The sequence below is a fragment of the Carassius gibelio genome, chromosome A5 (genome assembly GCF_023724105.1).
Source record: "Carassius gibelio isolate Cgi1373 ecotype wild population from Czech Republic chromosome A5, carGib1.2-hapl.c, whole genome shotgun sequence".
NCBI lineage: Eukaryota > Metazoa > Chordata > Actinopteri > Cypriniformes > Cyprinidae > Carassius > Carassius gibelio.
The window spans coordinates 15,584,795-15,607,571 of record NC_068375.1 but is presented as its reverse complement, the minus strand read 5'-3'; the positions used below and the strand labels follow the sequence as shown (position 1 = coordinate 15,607,571).

General features: G+C 36.8%; 1 protein-coding gene across 3 annotated transcripts in view; it reads left to right on the top strand.

The window, feature by feature from the left end:
- Positions 1-22,777, top strand: part of LOC127996973 (retinoic acid receptor RXR-alpha-B) — a 49,550-nt gene that overhangs the window by 4,736 nt on the left and 22,037 nt on the right. For 2 of the 3 annotated variants that reach the window (XM_052591988.1, XM_052591990.1), the window contains one exon: positions 10,949-11,080. The exons of the other annotated variant lie outside the window; for it this stretch is intronic. In XM_052591988.1, the coding sequence (XP_052447948.1) occupies positions 10,949-11,080 (132 nt within the window). The remainder of the gene's footprint in view (positions 1-10,948; positions 11,081-22,777) is intronic. 3 annotated transcript variants of the gene reach the window in all.

Genomic DNA, 22,777 nt, shown 5'->3' with positions numbered 1-22,777 from the left:
TCAAAAACATTAAAATAATGTTCCTGACCCCAAACTTTTGAATGGCAGTATATGTATCACCAAATGTGAGTTAGAATAGTTTAAATAGTTTTTTTCTTTTTTATATATATATATATATATATATATATATATATATATATATATATATATATATATATATATATATATATATATATTAATGTGTTATGTGGTGTTTTATATATATATATATATATATATATATATATAGAGAGAGAGAGAGAGAGAGAGAGAGAGAGAGAGAGAGAGAGAGAGAGAGAGCTGCTTGAAAGTTTGTGAACCCTTTAGAATTTTCTATATTTCTGCATAAATATCACCCAAAACATCAAAAGTCCTGAAAGTTGACCCAAACTTTGGGTTTGAAAGAGAAACCATTCAAAAAATAAGACAAAAACATTTTATTTTTCATTTATTTATTCAGGAAGATGATTCAATGTTACATATCTGTGAGTGGCAAAAGTATGTGCAGGGATCTATCAAAGTCTGATCATGTTTGTGGAAGTTAATCATGGCACAAACAAAGCAGATCTCTGAGAAAAGGAGTTAATGTTGCTCATCAGGCTGGAAAATGTTACAAAACCATCTAAAGAGTCTGGACTCCACAAAGCCACAGTCAGACAGATTGTGTACAAATGGAGGAAATTCAAGACCATTGTTACATTCCCAAGGAGTGGTCGACCAACAGATATCACTCAAAAAGCAAGACATGTAATAGTCCACAAGGTTGCAAAGGCCTTCCTCACATTGGCTATTGTTAATGTTCATGAGTCCACCATCAGAAGAACACTGAACAACCATGGTGTGCATGGCAGAGTCGCAAGAAGAAAGCTAGAGCTTTCCAAAAAGAACATTGCTGCCCATCTGCAGTTTGTTAAAGATCATGTGGTGAGCCAGAGGACTACTGGAGAAAGGTTTAATGGACGGATGAAACTAAAATAGAACTTTTTGGTTTAAATGAGTAGCGTTATGCTTGGAGTAAATTAAAACACTGCAGTCCAGCATAAGGACCTTATTCCATCTGTGAAACATGGTGGCCTGTTTTGCTGCATCTAGGCCAGGACGGCTTGCCATCATTGATAGAACAATGAATTCGGAATTATACCAGCAAATTCTAAAAGAAAAAATGTCAGGACATCTGTCGGGGAACTGAATCTCTAGAGAAGGTGTGTCATGCAGCGAGACAATGACCCCAAGCACACGAGTCGTTCTACTAAAGAATGGCTAAAGAAGAACAAAGTTGATGTTTTGGAATGGCCAAGTCAAAGTCCAGACCTTAATCCAACTGAAATGTTGTGGAAGGACCTGAAACAAGCAGTTCAATGGAGGAAACCCGCCAACATCACAGAGTTGAAGTGGTTCTGCACTGAGGAATGGGATCAAATTCCAACAAGCCACTGTGCAGGACTGATCAGCAGCTACAAGAAACGTTTAGTCGCAGTTACTGCTGCAAAAGTGGTGACACCTGATAACTGAAAGCAAAGATTCACACACCTGTATATTCCACCATTATATTATCTTAATCTTACCATTGTGCATATGGTTTAATGCTTTCATCTGGTTTATGGGTTTTGTTCCAGACAGCACATTCTACAAAGTGCAAGTCAAAACATATTAAATTAAAACTCTACTGACTGTAAATACTGTCTATAAAAAGCTACTACATCTGCTTAACGTATCCTTTCCTCCCTTTTTGCCTTTCACTGTTATTTGCATCTCCTCGTCCTGTACACACTCCAGCTCTTTTGAAGGATATGTTACAGGCTGAATGCAGAACAGTCAGTAATTCAGATAAGATCTGATGGAGATATGGATCTTGCATTTCTTCTCCCATGAGAACAGCAAATTATACACACCAAAAATTTCCATTAAACAGCAACAGGGACCCCAAACTACTGTTCATGTGATACTCAGACAGGTGTTATTTGCTGCACTTACACCCTATGGGACATACGGATCCAATTTGCACCCTGGAGAAGACGTCGATTTGAAAGGAAGTTCCTTTCCTCTGAGTCACTGGCTTGTTTTAGAATCGCCTGCAGTGCGATTCTGTTTTATTTATTTGGGATAATTAGCTGAATCATTGCTACTTATTTTAGAAAAGAGACTTTATGACCTTTATGATGTAAAAAGGGCGCTTAAGGGTTCTTGAATACACGTTTGCTTTAATTTAAAGGGACAGTTCATCCAAAAATAAAAAATTATCTCATCACTTACTCACCCTCATGTTGTTTTCAAACCTCTATGACTTTCTTTCTTCTGTGGAATATAAGTTAAGATTCTGAAGTTTGTCTCAGTTGTTGATGACAGCTGTTAACAAAGTTTTCCATTTTGGGTGAACGGCCCCTTTAAATTACAGCAAAACTGCTTTTCCAATGGCTAAATTTAAAGAATGTAAAGTAGATTAGTTATGGCAACTCAGGTGTCACACAAATGGTTGTTCCTGCTGGGCATGTTGGGATTATTTTTATGCGTGTGGATTGTTATGTCCATGCAAGCATGAGCTTCTGTCCCCCTTCATGCTCTGTGCATGATGACAGGAGACACACTTGCGCTATGTGACTTTAGCTTTATTGGGGTCACAGTAATAAGCGTCTGCCACCACATGTTTGCTATAACACTTTTTCTGAAATTAAAGGATGTTGAAGGCTGTGTTCAAACACAAAAAGGTTCAGTATGTGGCACATTCCCTGGGTTGCATGGGGTTGCATCTATACTTTTTATTATAAACTTGATATATTTCATACCACAGGCTCGGTATATATATATATATTAGGGGTGTAACGATACGCGTATTCGTATTGAACCGTTCGGTACGACGCTTTCGGTTCGGTACGCGGTACGCATTATGTATACCGAACGGTTCGTTGGAGTAATTAATTATATTTGAAAAAAAAAAAAAAAAGAGAGAGAAAGAAATATAATGATATGCGTTCAACAAGGTAGCCCAATAACCCAAACAACGTAACAGGCAACGCCCCTGACACTCCCGAAGAAGAAAAAAACACCATCTTATATGTTTATGTTAGGCTACTCAGCAGGCGCTCGCTCACTCAGTACACGCTGAAGGCTCGTTGCAAAATAGCCAATGCGTTTAACAGACTAGAAATGAGAAGATCCTCCAATAACCAACAGGTCTGGTGTTTGGGTGCACTTTGGATTCCCTTTAAGCTATAATGGTGATGGCAAGAGAGTGGTGGATAAAAAAACAACGGTATGTCGCATCTGCAACATGACAGGGTACACCAGCGGGATTAAAAAAAAAAAAAAAAAAAAAAAACCAGCGGGAATATCTGGGATATATGCGTCAGTACTATCTGGGAAAAGACGAAAAAAAGGAGAAACATGCACGCAGCAAACTATCCCTGCAGCATTTAGACACTATAGCTTACAGGGAATCCAACCCAAACACCAGACCTGTTGGTTATTTTAGGATCTTATATTTCTGGTCTGTTAAAGGCATTCGACATTTTGCAACGAGCCTTCAGCGCGTGCTGAGTGAGCGAGCGCCTTAGGGGCCGTTCACATATCGTGCCTAAAATGCATGGAAAACGCTAAGCGCGTCTTTCTCCTCCTTTCCAAAGCGCTCGGGCAGAAGCGCTCATGAGGCGTCTGTCTTTGCTAAGCAACAATGACGTGCTCTCTCCATGAGACGCGGAAATTTCAGCGAAGGATAAATGGATTTGCAGCTCTAAAAATCGCTTGCAGTAGCTCTGCTACTGAATTTATTTCAAAATTGCAATCCATATACAACTATGATCAGCTGTTCCTTCATCTTGGCTGAGCTCTCAACGTTGTTACGGGAAAGGATGAAGCTGATTGGTTGGTTCTTGTCACATGACCCGCGGTGCGCTTGCGGCATTCTGAAAAGTTGAGATGTTTTTACATTTTGCTGTATCTAAAACGTATCGAACCGAACCGAACCGAACCGTGACATCAGTGTATCGTATCGAACCGAACCGTGAATTTTGTGAACCGTTACACCCCTAATATATATATATATATATAAAGGTCCTGCAGGGGATACAAGCAAATATTGTTTTTAAATAATACTGGTCTTAATGTAATCTGTAAATTAAATTATATTTTTTTAAACAAACAGTGGTTTAAAATATTTGTACATTTACATGTAGCTACATTAAGCTAAATGAAATAAATGTAATACCTTTTTGATGGTATTTTACCTAATACTCACTTATAAAGGACATATTTTCATTGTAAATGAAAAATGTCATATACATTTTACAACTTCAGCAAAGTGAGGACAAGATTTGCTTTACTTTATCATATTTATATTCCCAGGAGCAACATGCTTTTCTATGTTTTCATTCATCTTTACACTAGAGAACACAGAAGACAGAGTCATCACAACAGCGCTAAACAGCGGTGCTATTTCTTTCCACTTCTGTGCTTTAGCAGTAATTGCACTAAATGTTGTTTGTGTAAATGTACAAGCTCCATTTTGTACATACCGGTAATAACATAATTGAGTCATGACTCATGTTGCGATTGATTCAATGGCTGTTGAATAACCATTTGAAAAGAGGAAAACAAATGTTTTCCCTTCATATGATTAAGGATTAAAAAACAAATCTACTTAATAATAGTTTTTAATGAGAAATGGAACGACACTTCCAATGCATTCCAAACAATGGCAGCTGTATGTCACTTCACTTTAAATTGATGTACGGCTTTGACACATTCTTGTGTACGTGTAAAGTATGTTTATTTGTATGTACTATGTGTTCGCCCCAAGGCTGACACTCTTCCTCTGGAAGAGAACTAGAGGTGCATAACTGACCAGATTGCATTCCAGCTCTGGTTTACAGTACCTTGAGGCCTTGAGAACATCCCAAAATCACATTCAATCCAAACACTTTCTGGTTTGGCTAATTAATTAGCCTGGCCATGTAAACTCATTAAAGCATGTCCTAAAGGACACTGAGAACTGTCCATCTTTTCTCCAGTAGGTCATTAAAGACATTTTTACATTATGCATTCAGTACAATCTGCTTTTAGAGAGCGATTGGGAAGTGTGGCCTAATGGTTAGAGGGTTGGACTCCCAATTGAAGGGTTGTGGGTTCTAGTCTCGGGCCGGACGGAATTGTGGGTGGGGGGAGTGCATGTACAGTTCTCTCTCCACCCTCAATACCACGACTTAGGTGCCCTTGAGCAAGGCATCGAACCCCCAACTGCTCCCCGGGCGCCGCAGCATAAATGGCTGCCCACTGCTCCGGGTGTGTGCTCACAGTGTGTGTGTGTTCACTGCTCTGTGTGTGTGCATTTCGGATGGGTTAAATGCAGAGCACAAATTCTGAGTATGGGTCACCATACTTGGCTGAATGTCACTTCACTTTCTAACAGGGTTGATTGGAGTACGTTTTGTACATGACATTGTTGTAAATTGCATATAGGTTTTTCTTTTTCCTTGGGTGTGAAAGATAAGACTGACTTGTGCGATACATTTCTTTCGGCTCCTTTATGCTTGTACGTTTCCTTCCAGACTGATTTAGATGTCTCTAGGGTGAAGTTGCTCCAGAGTTGCACTTTAAAGAATGTTTAGGAACGAATTAACCTTTCACCCTTTGCCCTCATCCGGTCAGATGATTTTCCAAGCCATCAGACCCGTCTGATTTAATTGTTTTGTAACGTGATACAGTATCATGACATAATGCTGATGGAATGATAAGATATTCTGTCAGTATTTTCACTGTATTTTGTTTCCCTGTTAGCGCTTTCTGAGTGATTTGCAAGACACAACATGAAGAATTTGCTGTCTTCTTTTTACACTTTTTTTTCTGCTCACTGTTATTTTCTCTCAGAGTTGTTTACATTGGTGAGTGTGTGATTTGGTACAGCAGGAAGTCATAAGAGAACAATGAGGAGACGAGGAACAGGATGTCAGAGTGATGCGTCTGTGTGTGTGTGTGTGTGCGTGTGTGTGTGCGCCTGGAAGGGGTGCGATTTACCTGCTGGAGACACAGCTCTAATCAGCTACTGAGAAGAGAACACACATAACTAACTAATGCACAACATTTGCCTGCTTTCATTTCAAACAGCCATTTGCTATAGAATAAACAGTGCTTGTGACACTTAAATAGTGTCAGTTTTAGATGAATTTACTGGTCGAACAGCTTCACCGCCACACTAACTTTCCTTCTTTCTCCCTGTCAGATCTGCTCTGATGGCCTATATAAAATGCACCTCTATTTCATGTAAATAATGATTATAACATCTTCTGAGGAACTCATCCGATTATTTCCAATCCGTGGTTTCAAAAACCTTAAGTGTTTCTCTCTTTCAATCATCTGGACATTTACAGTATTCAAAATTGCCCTAAATAATTCTTCCCCACTACATAATTAATGTTATGATTGCAAGTGAGCCAAATATTTGCTAAAATGTATTCTTGGTATAGCTAACATACTTTCCAAATGAACTCAACTCGCAGGCCCCAATGTGTCATACACCAGGGATATATGGACCTCATATTTTACACATCACTAGCGAACCAGACAGACCTGAAAAAACCCAGGATGGCATCTGTAGCCAAGCCATCGTATATCTAGAAAACCTTGTGCATGTATTTACACATGTGCAATGCATGCTGGTTATTTTAAGTGCGAGCAATCAAATGTTCAAGACTGAATTTGTTGTTATGTATTGATGAAGTCAATTTGAAAAGCCTTTCCCTAGTATTTTTCCACATAATTTCATTCAACCATTGCTGTTGAAAAGCAGATTGGTGTATCTACAGAGAGATTAATGGACAGGATGCTTCGACGACCATAAACACTCAATGCTGTTCCTTCCATAGGAAATACAAAAAAAGAAAAAAAAAAATTGGCTGATGGAATATTGGAGTAGATTTCAATAAGCTGGATGTTTTTTGACATTGCTTACACTTTCTCTCCCACTTTTTCCATTTCCTCTCTCATAATTGGATTTGAGTGATCACATATTCAGGGAATTTCTTATGACCAATAACTCTAAATTGGAAATGTTTAAAAACCATATTTCCAGACTTCGCATAATACTTTCCATGAAATCACGTGTCACGTGCATATTGAAGTACTCTCCCCTCATGTTAATAGCCAGTAGCCTTTAGTTACATCACAGTCTTGAACTATGATTTACTACTTTACATTACCATCTCTTGCAGGTGATATTAGATTCCATTCTTGCAGATTCCATTTGTGTAGTGTAGATCGTCAGAGTCTTAAAAGCACCTGCGTAGCTTATAAAAGTATCAAATGTCCTATCTTATTGCACATCAAATCTGTCAATACAGCACAATCAGGAATAACTTAAAGTCAGGAATAACTTAAAGGGGGGGGGGGGGGGGTGAAATGCTCGTTTTCACTCAATATCCTGTTAATCTTGAGTACCTATAGAGTAGTACTGCATCCTTCATAACTCCAAAAAGTCTTTAGTTTTATTATATTTATAAGAGAAAGATAGTCTGTACCGATTTTTCCCGGAAAAACACGAGCACCTAGAGGCGTGACGTGTGGGCGGAGCTAAAGAATCATGAGCGCCAGTAGGCTTTTGCGTTTAGAGCATTTGGAAGCTGTGACACAGATCCAGAGGCTGAAATTTAACAAGAGCAGCATCAGCAAAGCCGTCTCTATGTGGTATGTACTGAAACTGTATATATTTGCTTAGCGGTTTTGGAAAATGACTAAGTTCCACTTTATGTCGTCTTTTTTTTCTTTTTCTTTTTTTTTTAAGCTGTACATGTGGAAAGTGCAGTTTGATGACAACATCGCATGTTGTTTACTTGATGTGCTTACGCGCTGATAGCTAAGTTAACAACACAGAGATATTTGAAGCAGTTTTACTCAACGCCTGCGGTTCCAACACACGATCGTGACCCTTTTTCTTTGGGACTGCATTATCCTTTAGAAATAAACGATGTGCAAATCCGTCGTCAAACTGGGCCTTGTTTGTAAAACAAGCATCTTCGAAATGCAGGGAACAAACAAGAACCCTTGCACAACTCCGTTGATGCTCTGTAAAAATAAACTCCATCCACTGGTCCCTTAATGCTGTTTTTTCTTTGGTAATCTGTGCAGGGTTGTCTTGCCCTGGCAACCAAAAACACACTTCTTTTGTGACTTTTCGCGACGCTCTCGCTCTGATCAGTGAATGCCTGTTGTGCTCTCAGTGCTCTGCTATACGGGAGCGCGTGCTCTTCCGGCAGAAGTGCACTTAGGACCCATATAAGGAAATTCCGCTCCTTCTAACGTCACACAGAGCCATACTCAAAAAAAACTTTCCGAAACTTGACAAACCGGAAGAGGTTTTTTTGGAACAAAAATACTCCTTCAAACGTATAACTTAATTTTTGAAACTTTGTCCATGTTTAGCATGGGAATCCAACTCTTTAACAGTGTAAAAAACTCAGTATGCATGAAATAGCATTTCACCCCCCCTTTAAAGAGGAGAGGTTGCTAACGTTTACTAAACTGTGGACTAGCTATGACTCTTGCTGCTGTTTTGAATTGCGATGCTTCCCATTTGAAGTGTCTGTTGATGGCCTTTTATTTTCAACCTTTCAACCAGTCGTGTTTTTATTTTTTTTATTTATTTTTTGCCTAATCCAATCACTTGAAATGCGAAAAATAAATAAGTAACTGATTAGTTGTGGCACTAAATTCAAGCCAGTCATAAATCGCATACCATTTTTTTTACTTTCTATCATCCATTACTGGAAATGAATTGGTTGCTGGTTAATATAAAATGCAGTAAAGTTGACATGTTTTTGTCCATGAACTCAGTCTTGTCTGGATCAGTCTAAATCACAGAGGGTGCTCTCACATATTTTTGTCCCGTCCGTCCATTGCCATGGTTATCACTGTTGCTATTTCAAGAGTGAATCCAGCATAAATATACGTTCCATGGACATTATTTTGTCATTGACCCATTTTCTCATGGGTCTGCTCATCTGATTTTCTGCAGCTATTTTAAAAGCCTTTCTTAGTCCAGACTGCTTCACTCTCCATTCATCTCAACATCTCTGTCTCTTCCTGGCAGCATCTCAGGAAAGGTTATGGATCAGACCTTTTGTTCCAGCACACTATCTTGACTCTTTCAACCACATTGCAAAAGAAGTTATTCTCATTCTGACAGGATATGATACAGCACAACCTAAAAGCCGCCTTAGGTTGTCATTACTACATTTTATCCCAGTGTTAGAGTCTTTTAAAAAATCTAATAGCACATATGTGGCAGGACTTCATTATTCAAATCCAGCCATTGATCTTTAGCACAAACATCTTAGTATCCAGAGCTCATTGCAAATGCTTTTCTCAAATCACACCACAAAGAAGATCAGGAGATGTTAAACTGAAACCCCTTAACCTGTATGTATCTCTAATGCAGCTTTCAAGTCTTCTAATAGGCCCTTGAAGGTTGTCTAATGATCACATATCTAAGGAAACAACTTCTGCCTATACTGTGGTCCATCCCTCAAGCCCTTTTCTGAAGAGCTAATCAAGAACCCTTGAAAGAGAGATTTTTATGACGTTCATGATGAATTGAATTGCAGGTTTGATCTTTGACCTTGAGCTTGATTGTCTTAAAGAGGAGATGGAAACCTTGAAAAAAGGAATTTGCTCTGTGTGGCACAGCCTCTCATCAAGGTCTCGTAAATGACGCTTTGAAAGGAGCAAATATCCCGGGTCTCGTAAAAAGAGCCTGAAGACTTTGTCTTTAGTCTTTGTGCGTGTGTGTGTGTGTGTCTAGGTGTCCTCTGTTGCTCAAGGTCATAGTGAGTTTAGAGTATTGGGTGGTCTCAAAGTTCATATTCAGAGATGGATGAAAATGAGGCACTTGCAGTTTTACTAGCGAACAAATAAAACATCTTCAGGTCAAGTTATTTCCATATTAATGAGAGATATGTACTGTAGCAAGGGCCACACACATTCGGTCACAAACACTCACGCATGGGTCTTTCTCATAAAGATGACTTCTGGTTTTACATGACACTTCACAATTGTCGAAATGTTGAAAACTGTCATTTGAAACTTGTAGAAAAGGACACATGTTAATTGCAGATGTTTCAAGTAAGTACAAGTATGGTTCTGCCTTAAAGGGATAGTTCACCCGAAAATGATAACCCTGTCATCATTTGCTTACCCTTATGTTGTTTAATTAATTTGTTTCAATCATCTTTGAAACACAACTTAAAAGATATTTAAAATGACGCTTGAGAGATATTTGTTCTTCCCATGAAAGTCCATTTTCTTTGAGGGGAAAATAGACTTTCCATACTCAAGACACTCCCTCAGGAAAGAAAAACCCCATATGAGATCTCTTCATTATGCCATTCTTTTTACCCTAGACAACAACAAGATTAAATGCAGAGCAAATGCAAATCAGACTCTCTTTTAATCTCACATGTGTCTAGTTTCATAAGAGATCTCAATAATAATCAATGTCATAAACTCTGTGCAGATTTGCCAGATTAATCAAGACTACAAATAACAGTAAGTGTGAACGAATACATTTCTCATTAGTTTCTTCCAAAAATGTTTCTTATTTTCTTAGGAGAAATATCTGAGTCTTTTGTTGATATTTAAACTTTAAACTTTTTACCTCAAATTTTCATATTGAACGATTCAATGTTTTACTGGCAGATTATTGCATTGTGATTATTTGTTAAATTTATTTCTCGTTTTCTGTGAAAATGGTTTCAAAGGAAATCACATTTTAGTGTACATGAGACACAACTCAAAACTTCATTACTTCACCTGGGCTTTGAAAGAGAGCTTATATTTTCCTTTTTACTGTCATGTAAGCTCATGAAGACCGAGACCCATCCATAACAGTTTTGAGTGTAGTGTGTCCTTTCTCATATTGGTGTGAAATCCTAACCTGATTGTAGTGGAAGTGAGTGACTTTCACCCACTTCTCTTGTGTCACACACAGGGCTCCTGAAAAACCCCTGCTCAGTAGCGCCGCCGTGTTTGCGGAGCTGGCCGGGCGACGCTGGCAGTTCGCCCAATGGCTGCTCTGGCTTCACGGGTACATACCCGCTACAACAGCACAGGATATCCACAGGTATAAAGCACACATTCACATCCACAAACACATCAGAGCACCTGCACTTGCCACAAAGACTTTTGATAGCTATTTTAATTCAGAGGTAAGCCATCTGGTTCCTGTTAGCACAGTGGCATTGAACTGATTTTGCCTTACAGCTCTGGATCATCCACGCGTAACGTCAGCGATTCAACGCTGTAGGGCAAAATCAGTCTTCATTCCAAGTGCAGGATGTCTTGTCCTGTCATTCCCAAACTGAACTCAAGATACAGTTTCTGGTTGAGAAATAGTTTCTGGTTCAAACATGTTACAACAAAGCCAAATAGAGAGCGTCTCCCCCGGCCCCTGCGCTAATGGACACGTTTCACCGGTCGTATTCCTGCATGTGATGTTTCAACATGATGTATTCACATGCTGTAGGTCTTTGTGTTTTTAGTTGGTTTTCAACAAGTTTGGTTATCCACGGTTTGTTGATTTTTCAAAATCATTTGTCACTTTCAGGGATAATATATAAAGATAACATTATATATATATATATATATATATATATATATATATATATATATATATATATATATATATATATATATATATATATATATATATATATATATATATATATATATATATATATATATATATATTATTCCCATTAGTTAACGTTAACATTACCTAACAATAAATATTTGTATATAATAATTTGTTACACTATTTATTTTATTCCTTGTTAGCATTAGTTAATATAAATATAACTTAACATATTGAGTTCATGTCAGTTCAGGTCCATTAAATAATTAGTAACAGAAGCCACTTTTAATTTTGTTAATATAGTAGTAAATGTTAAAATCCTGCAGTTACTAATTTTGAATATGCAAATTATTCCCCGCTTCCACTCAATCACCTCAGCTTGGACTACTTGCATCGCTTTCACTTGGTTAACTGAAGTAGCAAATGCAACACAATGGCATGTGACAATACTGAATTAATATATGTTTGAGACAGAAACTGATTTCGAAGTAGAAGAGTAAAAGTGAATAATACATGGTCGAATTGATATCATTATGATTCTGTTATTAAACAGCTAATGTGTTGCTAATGTTATGTTACACAAACCATATTCCCGTTCGCCATCTCAAACAGCTACCTTCTAAAAATCAACATCCCTAGGCAGAGACGCTTTGCTAATGATATGAATAGCCCTTCACCATAAGTTGACAGAAGGTTACATATTTGAGACTGCATTTTTGAGACTGAAAATTCCCAGAAATGTTGATGACTGATAAATTTGCACATTTTGTCTTTAAACACAAAAACAAAATTACAAACCTGAATTTGTCTTTAAAATGAACATTAACTAAGATGAATAAGCAATTTTCCAGTGTTCATGTGACCAGTTGTAGTTCCCTAATGTTAACAAATGGAACATTATTGTAAAGTGTTACCAGTTAATATGTAGCATACTAAAGCTAGTTGATAGCTCAACGACATGTTTAGGCGAGATTGTGTATCTTACGCATTTAACATGAGAACTTGTGTAAATATGGTTCAAAGTGCATGAAATGTGTGGGTTGCATCAAAACCAGCATCCCAGAAGTTCACAGCAGCTGTCATTTCCACAGCTGTCATAAAGCTAACCAGGTTCCTGTAGCTTCTAGCGAGCGGCTGTATTTGAAGTGTGAGAGAATGCTATAATATGGCTCTTTTGCTCTGGTTTGTGCCTGCCATAATTACAGCCTTTTGTTGCAAGTTCAGAGAGAGCGAGCAGAACAAAGAACGGGATGCTGGGAAAAGTGGGCGAAGCTCCAGAAGCAAACATAGCTCAGCAACTTTCCAGAAATTTGTGATGTGGTGATGGCCCTAATTCGAAGGCTTCATGCTTGCTGTAGAAATCATCTTTACTGGAAGATGCAGGGAGGGAATGAAGGCCGATATGTATTTCAGCTCCATACGGTCCACTTAAAACACACGGACTGAACAAGAAACCGCTAGTGAGGAGACTACACAAAGCCAGCCTTGTGCTGTAGCTGCTCTTTGAGGAAAACAGACCAAGTTTGAGAGGGAGAAAGACAAGAGAGTGGAGGGATGGAAAAGATTATCCACTGGAATGTCTGGGCTGACCTCAAATGGAGTGAACGGGCCCGTCAGCCAATAAGATGGTGCAGCTTAGTGCTTCAGCTAATTTCTTCCTGATGATCGAGGCAGTTGTCTCCATAAAGCAGACGGAGGTGCCGCAGCGGGCCGAGCTAACATCACATGTGTAATGTGTTGGATGATTCAAAGGACAGATGCTTGTGAGGGAAAACTAAATATTTTGCTGGCATTTGAGATTTACTGAAAAAAAAACTTGTTGAAGATGAACTGAGCAGTACTCTTTGACATGAAATAGTTTAACACAACGTTGATCATTTATAATTGGCTGTTTCTGCTGATATGGGCTTCTGAACTTTTAGGAAATGAAATCTCTTACAACCGTCATTTACACTTTTTTAAACAAGACACCAACTTTTGATAAAAGTTTGTTTATATTTTCATAAAAAAAAAAAAATACTGTCTATATTTGTAGTTATTTAGTTTTAGTTTTTGTGAAGTTTTCATTTTTGGTTGTAGGTATTTTAGTACGTCAACATAACTAAATGAAAATGATTTTTAATGTTTTTTATGGTTTTAGTTTTAGTTACAGATAATAACCCTTTCGGAGACACAGTCATAATTTGTATTCAAGTGATATGTATTTGTATTGAAATTATAAATTATGTTGAGAGTGATCTCATTTTAGATTGTCATAGTATAAAACAAGTAATAATGTTTTCAATTTAATGTTGGAAAGTGATTGAAAAACGAACAATAAAACTAATACATTAAACAAATTTGAAAAGTATAGCCAAATTAAATTATGATAGTTTGTTGGAGTGGGGTTTAGTAAGACAACGAAAATCAGTTTGTTTAAAAAAATCATAAAAGTGCCCCTAGTTAGAAGAAACAGAAGAAATACTTGAACCTACTCAAAAGCAGCAGTTTCTATTTAGGGCAAATCTCAATATGCAATCTAAATCCTTAATTCTGACTGTGGTGCACACATGGCATTCAGAGGAGCGGCTAACGATACAGAAGCTGGAAAGAAGCTATCAGTCCTGGAGCTGTATCGGCTTTAATCAGCTCCTGAGGTCTCATTGAGCTCTTTATCTGTCTGGTACAGTCACAATGGAATATTATCTCATTCCTCACTTCCCACTGCTAAACCGAAACCTATAATTCTTTTTAAAAAACTTCAGTCAAAAGGAAGATATAGACAAAATGTACATTAACGGCAATACAAATCACTCATCAGTATTAAAAAATATATATTGTGTACAATATTCTTCCTTTTTTTGCTTTGAGAATGTGGGAATTGTTAATCTTGATTAACAAAGAGCAAAGTGACAAAGGCGTTTTTCAGAAGACTCCTTAGAGACTGAGGTTTACATTGGCGTTTTCACAGGACATTGATTCTATGAGAATGAAATGAAATGCACATGTCTCCCCCCAAAACAGCTTGTTGGACTCAGATTGGCAGACACACAGTATAAGCTCCAGTTCTCAGGGCACCAGGCCAGACATCCAGTCCCACTGTTGATTGTGCAATAGTGTGTGTATGTGTGTGTGTGTGTGTTTGTGTGTGTATGTGCATGCATCTCTGTGTGTTTGAAACCTAAAAGTGGGGCAGTCTGCAATCTTGCTGCAGGGATACACTGAGAAAGAATGATGTCTACTGTCCCAATTTAAAGCAGAAAGAGAATAAAGAGGTCTGTAGAGATGATGTTCTATTGTCAAGCGTAGAGGGAGAAGCTTAAAATCTACAGCACACTTCAAATCAGGCGACAAGGATCTTTTATTTGTTGCTGATGAAAGTCATTCATTATACTCAAACCTTAGCCTTTTTTATATTCTTCATTTGTTCTTCTGTTTATTAGGAGTTAGTTTGATGTAAATCAAATGCCACTTTATGTATTGTAAATACTTGGAGTTATTAAAATGTAAGTATTTCAGAGTTAAAATGTAATTGTAAATATAAAGTGGTCCTATCATGCTTTTTCACTTTAAAAAAATGGAGATGAGGACGTGAGGACTTGATTTGTGGATTCTTAACAACACTGATAAACAATCTTATCTGGTAATCTGTATGGTAAGCACTGCTGCTCCATATAAACAGAGTATGTGCGATTAAAATCTCGTAAACAAAAGTGAAACTAAAAAGTGATCGTTCTCTCAGAAGCAGTTTCAATGTCAGGCAATGATAGTGGCTCCCTGATGCCCTCAGTTTATAAAGACCTATAGTATAATTACCCAATGATATAACTGTGAGAAACTTTCTGAAATATATATGTCCTCCCATATGTTACTTAAATCATATATCTATTCCCTTTAGGGATCGGGTTCCGTATACACATCATTTTCTTTTAAAAAATGGTACTTGTATGCAGCAAATTTTCAGGGGGTATGGGGATCATGATGCTGGCTCCACATCGTAATATCTATAATCGTCTATCAGCACAACCCTAGTCACCACTCTAATACATCTTGCAATATCCATGCATGCAAAAGGTTCTGCGCAATCCTCTTGCTCAATATTCTCAGGGTCTGGATCTGTCTCAGACTGATGTGGCAATATTAACACCATCCTTGTAGGGTTACTTCACCAAAAAATGAAAATTAGCCATTTAATAACTCACCTTCAATACATCCTAGGTGAATATGACTTTCTTCTTTCAGACAAATCCATTCAGAGATATATTCAAAATTGTCTTTGATCTTTCAAGCTGTTTAATGGCACTCAGCGGGTGTTGCAGTGCTTCAGTCCAAAAGAAGTTAAATAAAAACACTGATCCTTAATAAAAAGTGTCTCACACATGTCCGGGGGGTGAACAAAGTCCTTCCGTAATGAATGGATGCGTTTTTGTAAGAAAAAGAACCATATTTAAAATCAATTTAATCTATTTTACGCTCACTGTTGTAAACTAAGAAGTTCCAGGGAATTGATGTATGAGGTTGGTTTTGCACATGCGCCACTCAAAAGTGACAAACGCGGAAGCGCAGTGGAGAGATCAAAGCAAAACAACTAATTAAAAGTACAAAACAAGGATTTGAAGAAGAAAAATGTCATAGGATTTTGATATAAGCCAAGAGGAGACTGGTTGTCCTTTGCTAAAGTAGGGAAACTTTGCTTCCTTTACTCCTGTTTACAGACGTTGGCTTTCTCGAGACATGTAATGTAAATTATGTAAATTATGTTAAATTATTACCACCAAGCATGAGAGCATGTTCTGGTGCACACTCCAAAAAACATCAAGACTTTGTAAAAGAGCATAATAGGACCCCTTTAAAATGTAATTTAAATAATTTTGCATACATGACTGTTATCTTAAGTATCATTTTATATATTATTTTACATTTATTTAAATTGTTTCAATTTTTGTAATTTTGTTTTGTCATTGTTTCCAACATTGTTTTTTTATGTCTGTATAGCTTTTATTTTAATCTTAAGTTTTACACTTAAAGAAAATAAAACTGACATTTCTGAGAGTGCTATTTGGCATCTATCTGAAATAAAATAAATTTTAGGGTTATATAACCCAAATTACACTCTCAGAAAAGTCTGTTTTTTTTAAAAGTGTAAAACTTAAGATATATATATATATATATATATATATATATATATATATATTACATTTAATCATTTTAGCAGACGCTTTTATCCAAAGCGACTTACAAATGAGAACAATAGAAGCAGTCAGGTCAACAAGAGAACAACAACAGTATACAAGTGCCATGACAAGTCTCAGTTAGTCTAGTATAGAACGCATAGCCAGGTAGATTTTTTTTTTTTTTTTTATTAAATGAAAAAGACAAGAAAAGGAAAGGTACTGGCGTTAGTAGGTTAAGTGCAGGCTTTAGATGTTTCTTGAAAATGAGTAAAGACTCAGCTGTACGAATTGAGATTGGGAGGTCATTCCACCAGCTGGGAACAGTCCAGGAAAAGGTCCGTGAGAGTGATTTTGAATTTCTTTGGGATGGCACCACAAGGTGTTGTTCACTTGCAGAGCGCAAACTTCTGGAGGGCACATAGGATTTAACCAGTGAGTTTAGGTAAGTTGGTGCCGTGCCAGTGGTCGTCTTGTAGGCAAGCATCAGTACCTTGAATTTGATGCAAGCGGCTACTGGTAGCCAGTGTAACCTGATCAGGAGAGGAGTAACATGAGCTTTTTTGGCTCATTGAAGACAACCCTCGCTGCTGCATTCTGGATCATTTGCAGAGGCTTGACAGTACATGCAGGAAGGCCCGCCAGGAGAGCATTACAATAGTCCAGTCTGGAGAGAACAAGAGCTTGGACAAGATATATATATATATATATATATATATATATATATATATATATATATATATATATATATATATAAATTTTATATATATATATATATATATATATATATATATATATATATATATATATATATATATATATATATATATAAATTATATATATATATATATATATATATATATATATATATATATATATATATATATATATAAATTATATATATAGAATTTATTTAAATACATTTAATTTATCAAATTTATCGAAGCAAAAATAAAATATTCCCAAATATCCATTGTGGAAAATGTTAATTTTACTAAATTTTCCATTTCAATCAGTCAAACCAGAAAATATTTAAAATCAGCAATTCATGAACCAATCATTAATGCACAGAGATTAAAGCATGTCAGGTCTGTGTTCTATTTAGACACGTTGCCACTGTATGTCCACTATGTATCCCCTGGACTCCTGAAAGCAGTTCTCTTAGTACCAGCAGTTCATATCTGTCCATCTCTGTGCAAACACATGTAGCCGAATGTGTCAGATAGCGCTGGTTCAATCTCACAGGTGGCTTATAGAGAGCGAGCTTTCTCTCTGTGCTACAGAGACGTTTATCTGATTGTCTCATTCACTCCAGTCTTGTAGTGGAAACAGATAACATTCGAGTTTCAGGGAGCAGCTTCCCATGCCCTGAAATCACACAGACATTGGAGCAACGCTATGCATGTAGTCCTTCCATTAGCATGGTTAGCTTGAAGTGCATGTTTCTTGCAAATAATATAAAGAAAATGTTTTGTTTAACACGCCAACATCACAAGGAAAGCAGGTGCTTGGCCTGATATCTGATACAGTCAGCAAGAGCTTTAAACATGTGCATCACCTTGGGCTCTGCTGCTTATATTAGCTCAACTAAAATAATCTGCTCTAACTTCATAAATGTGTGGCAGCTTCCTGAAACAACATCCTTGGTGGTACCAAGAGAGTATTTGAACTTGCCCCACACATTTTGTGCTATGGAGTGTTTGTGCTTAAGCAGCTGGACTTACTGTACATGATTTTTCACCCATTAAACAATAAATTCCATATCAACACAGTAGCAGCTGCCTAGCAACCACACAGAACATGCAAGCATTATTGTGTTTTGCACCACTTACATTTACTTCAGAAGTAAATTAATTAATTAATAGTTTCGAATTCAGTTTAATTTAGTCAGATTTACTGGCATAAAAAACAAAAACAAATTTCTTTTGAAAACTATGAGCAAAAAAATTGTTACTGTTCTTCTGAACTTTCTATTCATCAAAGAAACCTGAAAAAAATTATCAGAATATTAGAATTATTTCTGAAGGATCGTGTGACTGGAATAATGATGCTAAAAATTCAGCTTTGAAATCTCAATGAATTACATTTTGAAATATATTCAAATAGAAAACAGTTATTTTAAATGGGCTAGTAAAAATATTTAAAAAATGTACTGTTTTGCTGTACTTTATGATCAAATAAATGCAGGCTTGGTAAACAGAAGAGACTTCTTTAAAAAACGCTAACAAGCTTACTGTTCAATAACTTTAGACTGGTAGTGGATACTATAGGCAACTTAATTTTTTCTCTAATTTCTAGCTTTTAATTGGCTTATAAATCTATAACTGCTGGACAATTACAAATAATAAGGATTTGTATATATACTACAAACAATTTTTATCACATAATAAGACAGAATAATTTCTATAGGCCTACTTTAATAAATGCTATGTCAATTAGGGCACTCTGTGATGTTAATCTCGCCTTCTGTGTCCGAATAAAATATCAGCTCATGCACAGACTATCCTATGTCTTTGAGTTTAAATCTATATTTATTTCACACCAGCTCTTGAAAACCTCTATGCCAGTGGTTTTCAACCTGTGGGCCTAGTGGGTCGCATTGGTATTGCAGGTGGGCCGCCAATTACTATTAAAAGAAATGATTATATTGTTAATATATGTAAAAATGTCTAAGTCATAACATAATAACATAATTTCATGTATATAATTAAATGAATAAATAAAATAAATATCCAAATGTAACTTTGATTCCACTATTCAAGCTCGCTGATTGGTTTAAGAATAAATGCTACAGAACAACAAATTCAAACATGCATAAATGGCTTTCAACATGTTGAAACATTGAAAACAACATTTCCCTCCTGACTGCTTGCTCCGCTGACTGTCTAGCCGCTGCCGAGCTCTGGCTGGATCTGGTTTTCTCGTTTTACTGAGCGGTGCGAGCCCGCGTTATTTTCTGTTCATTGCCAGTTCATTCTAGTGCTGTGCGATTAATAGAAATCGTCATAAAATCACGATTTGAGTGTGCACTATTTTCCGCGTCCCTGACCTGCTGCAGTATGCTGTCTGATCCAATCAGAATGCAACGTGCCTAGCGTGAGTACAGAACAGACTGGGCATATGCCTAACTCCAGGTTGACACACTGTCTGTGATGTGCCTTTTTTCCGAGCCCATGACAGAGCAAAGGAAATCTGCTTGTGAGCGGATAGATTAGCGCTCGTGCATTATTTAAACGTGCTTTTGCGTTACAATAACGCGCTCTCGCTGCTGCTTATGCACCGCTTACACATACTGTATACACACTGCAAACGGAGTACGTGTGAACCTCTATAATGTATAACAAATACATTTCAACACCTGAGGAACCGCTACAATTAATGAGCTCTATGAACAATGCATGGCAAAAAAGAAAAAAAAAAGTCCCTGGACACGGTATTTATTTATTTATATTTTTGCCATAAGTCTAGACATTTTGTTACACTTTTACGGTAGTGATTATTTTGACTTATGTCTGTTCTAGAGACGTTACAACTTTTTGATAAAGCTCCAATTGGTTTTCTTTTGGAAATATGTTTCAAATTCACCCTGAATGCATTTATGACTGTAAAGCATATCTGTGTGCGTCAAAATTTAAAATCGAAATAGCAAAATTGATCAAAGAAATGGCGATAGGTTTTAAGTAATTTTTGCTTTAAATAAGGTCTTTATGATATCAAAATGTTGCCACCAGTGTAAATATCACAGAAAAACTAATACTAGCCTAAATTATATAAAAAAGCTCAAGCTCACTGAATACAAGTTAACAGTCAGGGATTAAATAAGAATTACAGGCAAGATAAAATAAATTAATTACAAGCAATAGCACAAATATACTACAGTAGAACAAATTAATAAGATATTCCATACATTGTAAAAAGTAATCAAATGTATAAAACATTAAACTTATAAAACATGTTTCTTCTTGTCAAAGTTACAAAAGATTTGCTCTCATTAGTTGTTTGATTAAAATGAATGACAGACAGCTGGAATATTAGACTGCTGTCACTTTAAGAGCTGCCCGGATCCACTATAATGTCACACATGTGTTCATTATCATTATCACACATGTGAGCACTGTGTTCATGTGTCTCTCAGACAGTACGCGCTAGTGATGTGCGGGTCGTCTCATAACCCATGGACCCCACGGGTTGGGGCAGGTAAAGAAATTGCCACTTTATTTTTGAGGTGGGTTGGGGTGGGTCATTAAAAACAAAATGTAAAAAAATCCATGTAAAATCCATGCATCCGTGCAATTCCCTATAGCCAATATTAAATATTTGGAATATATATCTTCATATTTTATTAGGCTATTTGATAAGGTTACAATACAAAGGTCAATGTAGCTACGTAACTTGCGTCATGTTCCCGACGCACGGGTCGTCTCATAACCCGTGGACCCCGCGGGGCGGGTAAAGAAATATTACTTTATTTGCGGGACGGGCTGGGGCGGGCCAGATAATTTCATAAAAGCGGGACCCGCGGGTTGAAAAAAATCCAACCAGCTCATCACTGGTGTGCGCATGTAGCAAAATGATTTCTCTTTTGCTGCTGATTAAACCACAATGCTTAAAAATGTGCAAATGATACGTTTGACCACAAGGCATCGCCACCTGAGCATGTAACCACAATAGTCCAAAATCTCTACTGCTTGACAAATTCCTACCGGTTAATCGTGTCTACCGATATATCGGCCACCCCTGGTGTGACATTTTACTTAAATCAGTAGACATTTTAATCTTAACTATCATGTACTTTTTTTTATTATTATTAAATAACAGTTCACTTGCAAAAAGATGAATGGCATATGGTAAAATTTAAGATTTTTTTTCGTTCTTTCTGTAAATCCGAAAATAATTTTCTTTGTAAAACTTTTTATGTCTACAGGTTTTTGTGGACATCCAAAAAGTCCAAGTGAAGTCTCAAGTTTTTGGAGTCAAATTTTTGGACATAAATCAAGTGAGAGTCCCAGATTCAAGTTGCCAATAAAACTATCAGCGTGGAAACTTTTGAGATGTTGATTGCTGTTAGTCGTTATATCAAATTCCTCAATGATACTAAATCAGATGAAAGCAGTAAAAACTTTTAAGCGTCCAGTTGAACATTCTTAGGATGACCACTTTGTCATATACATGATGTACAGCCTCTGTCTGTCAGTTCTAGATAAAAGCTTGTTTAAAATGAATTCTGAGACTGAACAACTGAGATTGAAACGTTTCAAAAGAGAAAACAGAGGGGGAATGAGGATCATGAATATTGCAGATAGCTCAGTGGCTGCCTGCGGTTTATCCCACCAGACAAAAATGCAAATGCTGATGAATAAAGATCATCTGATAATTTTTCATTTTCTTCTCTGAACAGGGTGAGTAATGTTGAAAATTCTCTGTTTTTAATTTCAGAGCAAGTCATCGCATTTTTGTAATTTGTCAGGAAATAATTTGCTGCAAAGAATGAATTCAAAAGATTTTGTGTCTCAAACCTGTAGATGAAATCACGATTGTTTAGTTTCAAAATATGCATCCTGTTTTTGTTCAAGGTTTTCAGCTGGAGATAAATCATATAGATTAGTTTGGGTTAGGGTTAGAGTTAGGGTTAGGGTTAGAATTAGGTTAGGGTTAGGACCCTTACCCTTAGTAATGCTTTCTGTTAATCACCAAAATGCTTATTTTGCATTAATCACCATCATGAACAACTGCATATTTTCTTTAGTGCTGAATAACTTGTGATTTTAAAATGGCAGGATGAAATCTCTAGTCCAGAATGCTACACTATGTAACCAAATTAGCAGTGTAATTAATTCTCAATGGGTTGGACAGTCTGATGATTTTTCTGCAGTGCATCAATATATGAAAGCATATATGAGTGTGTATGTCTGTAAGAGTGAGAAATGGTGAGAGACAGTGTATGAGTGAGCATGTAATGTGTATTATGTCAAATAAATGTCCTTGCTGGACTTGATGTCCACACGCACTGTGTGGCACAAGTCTGTGTTTGAGTAGA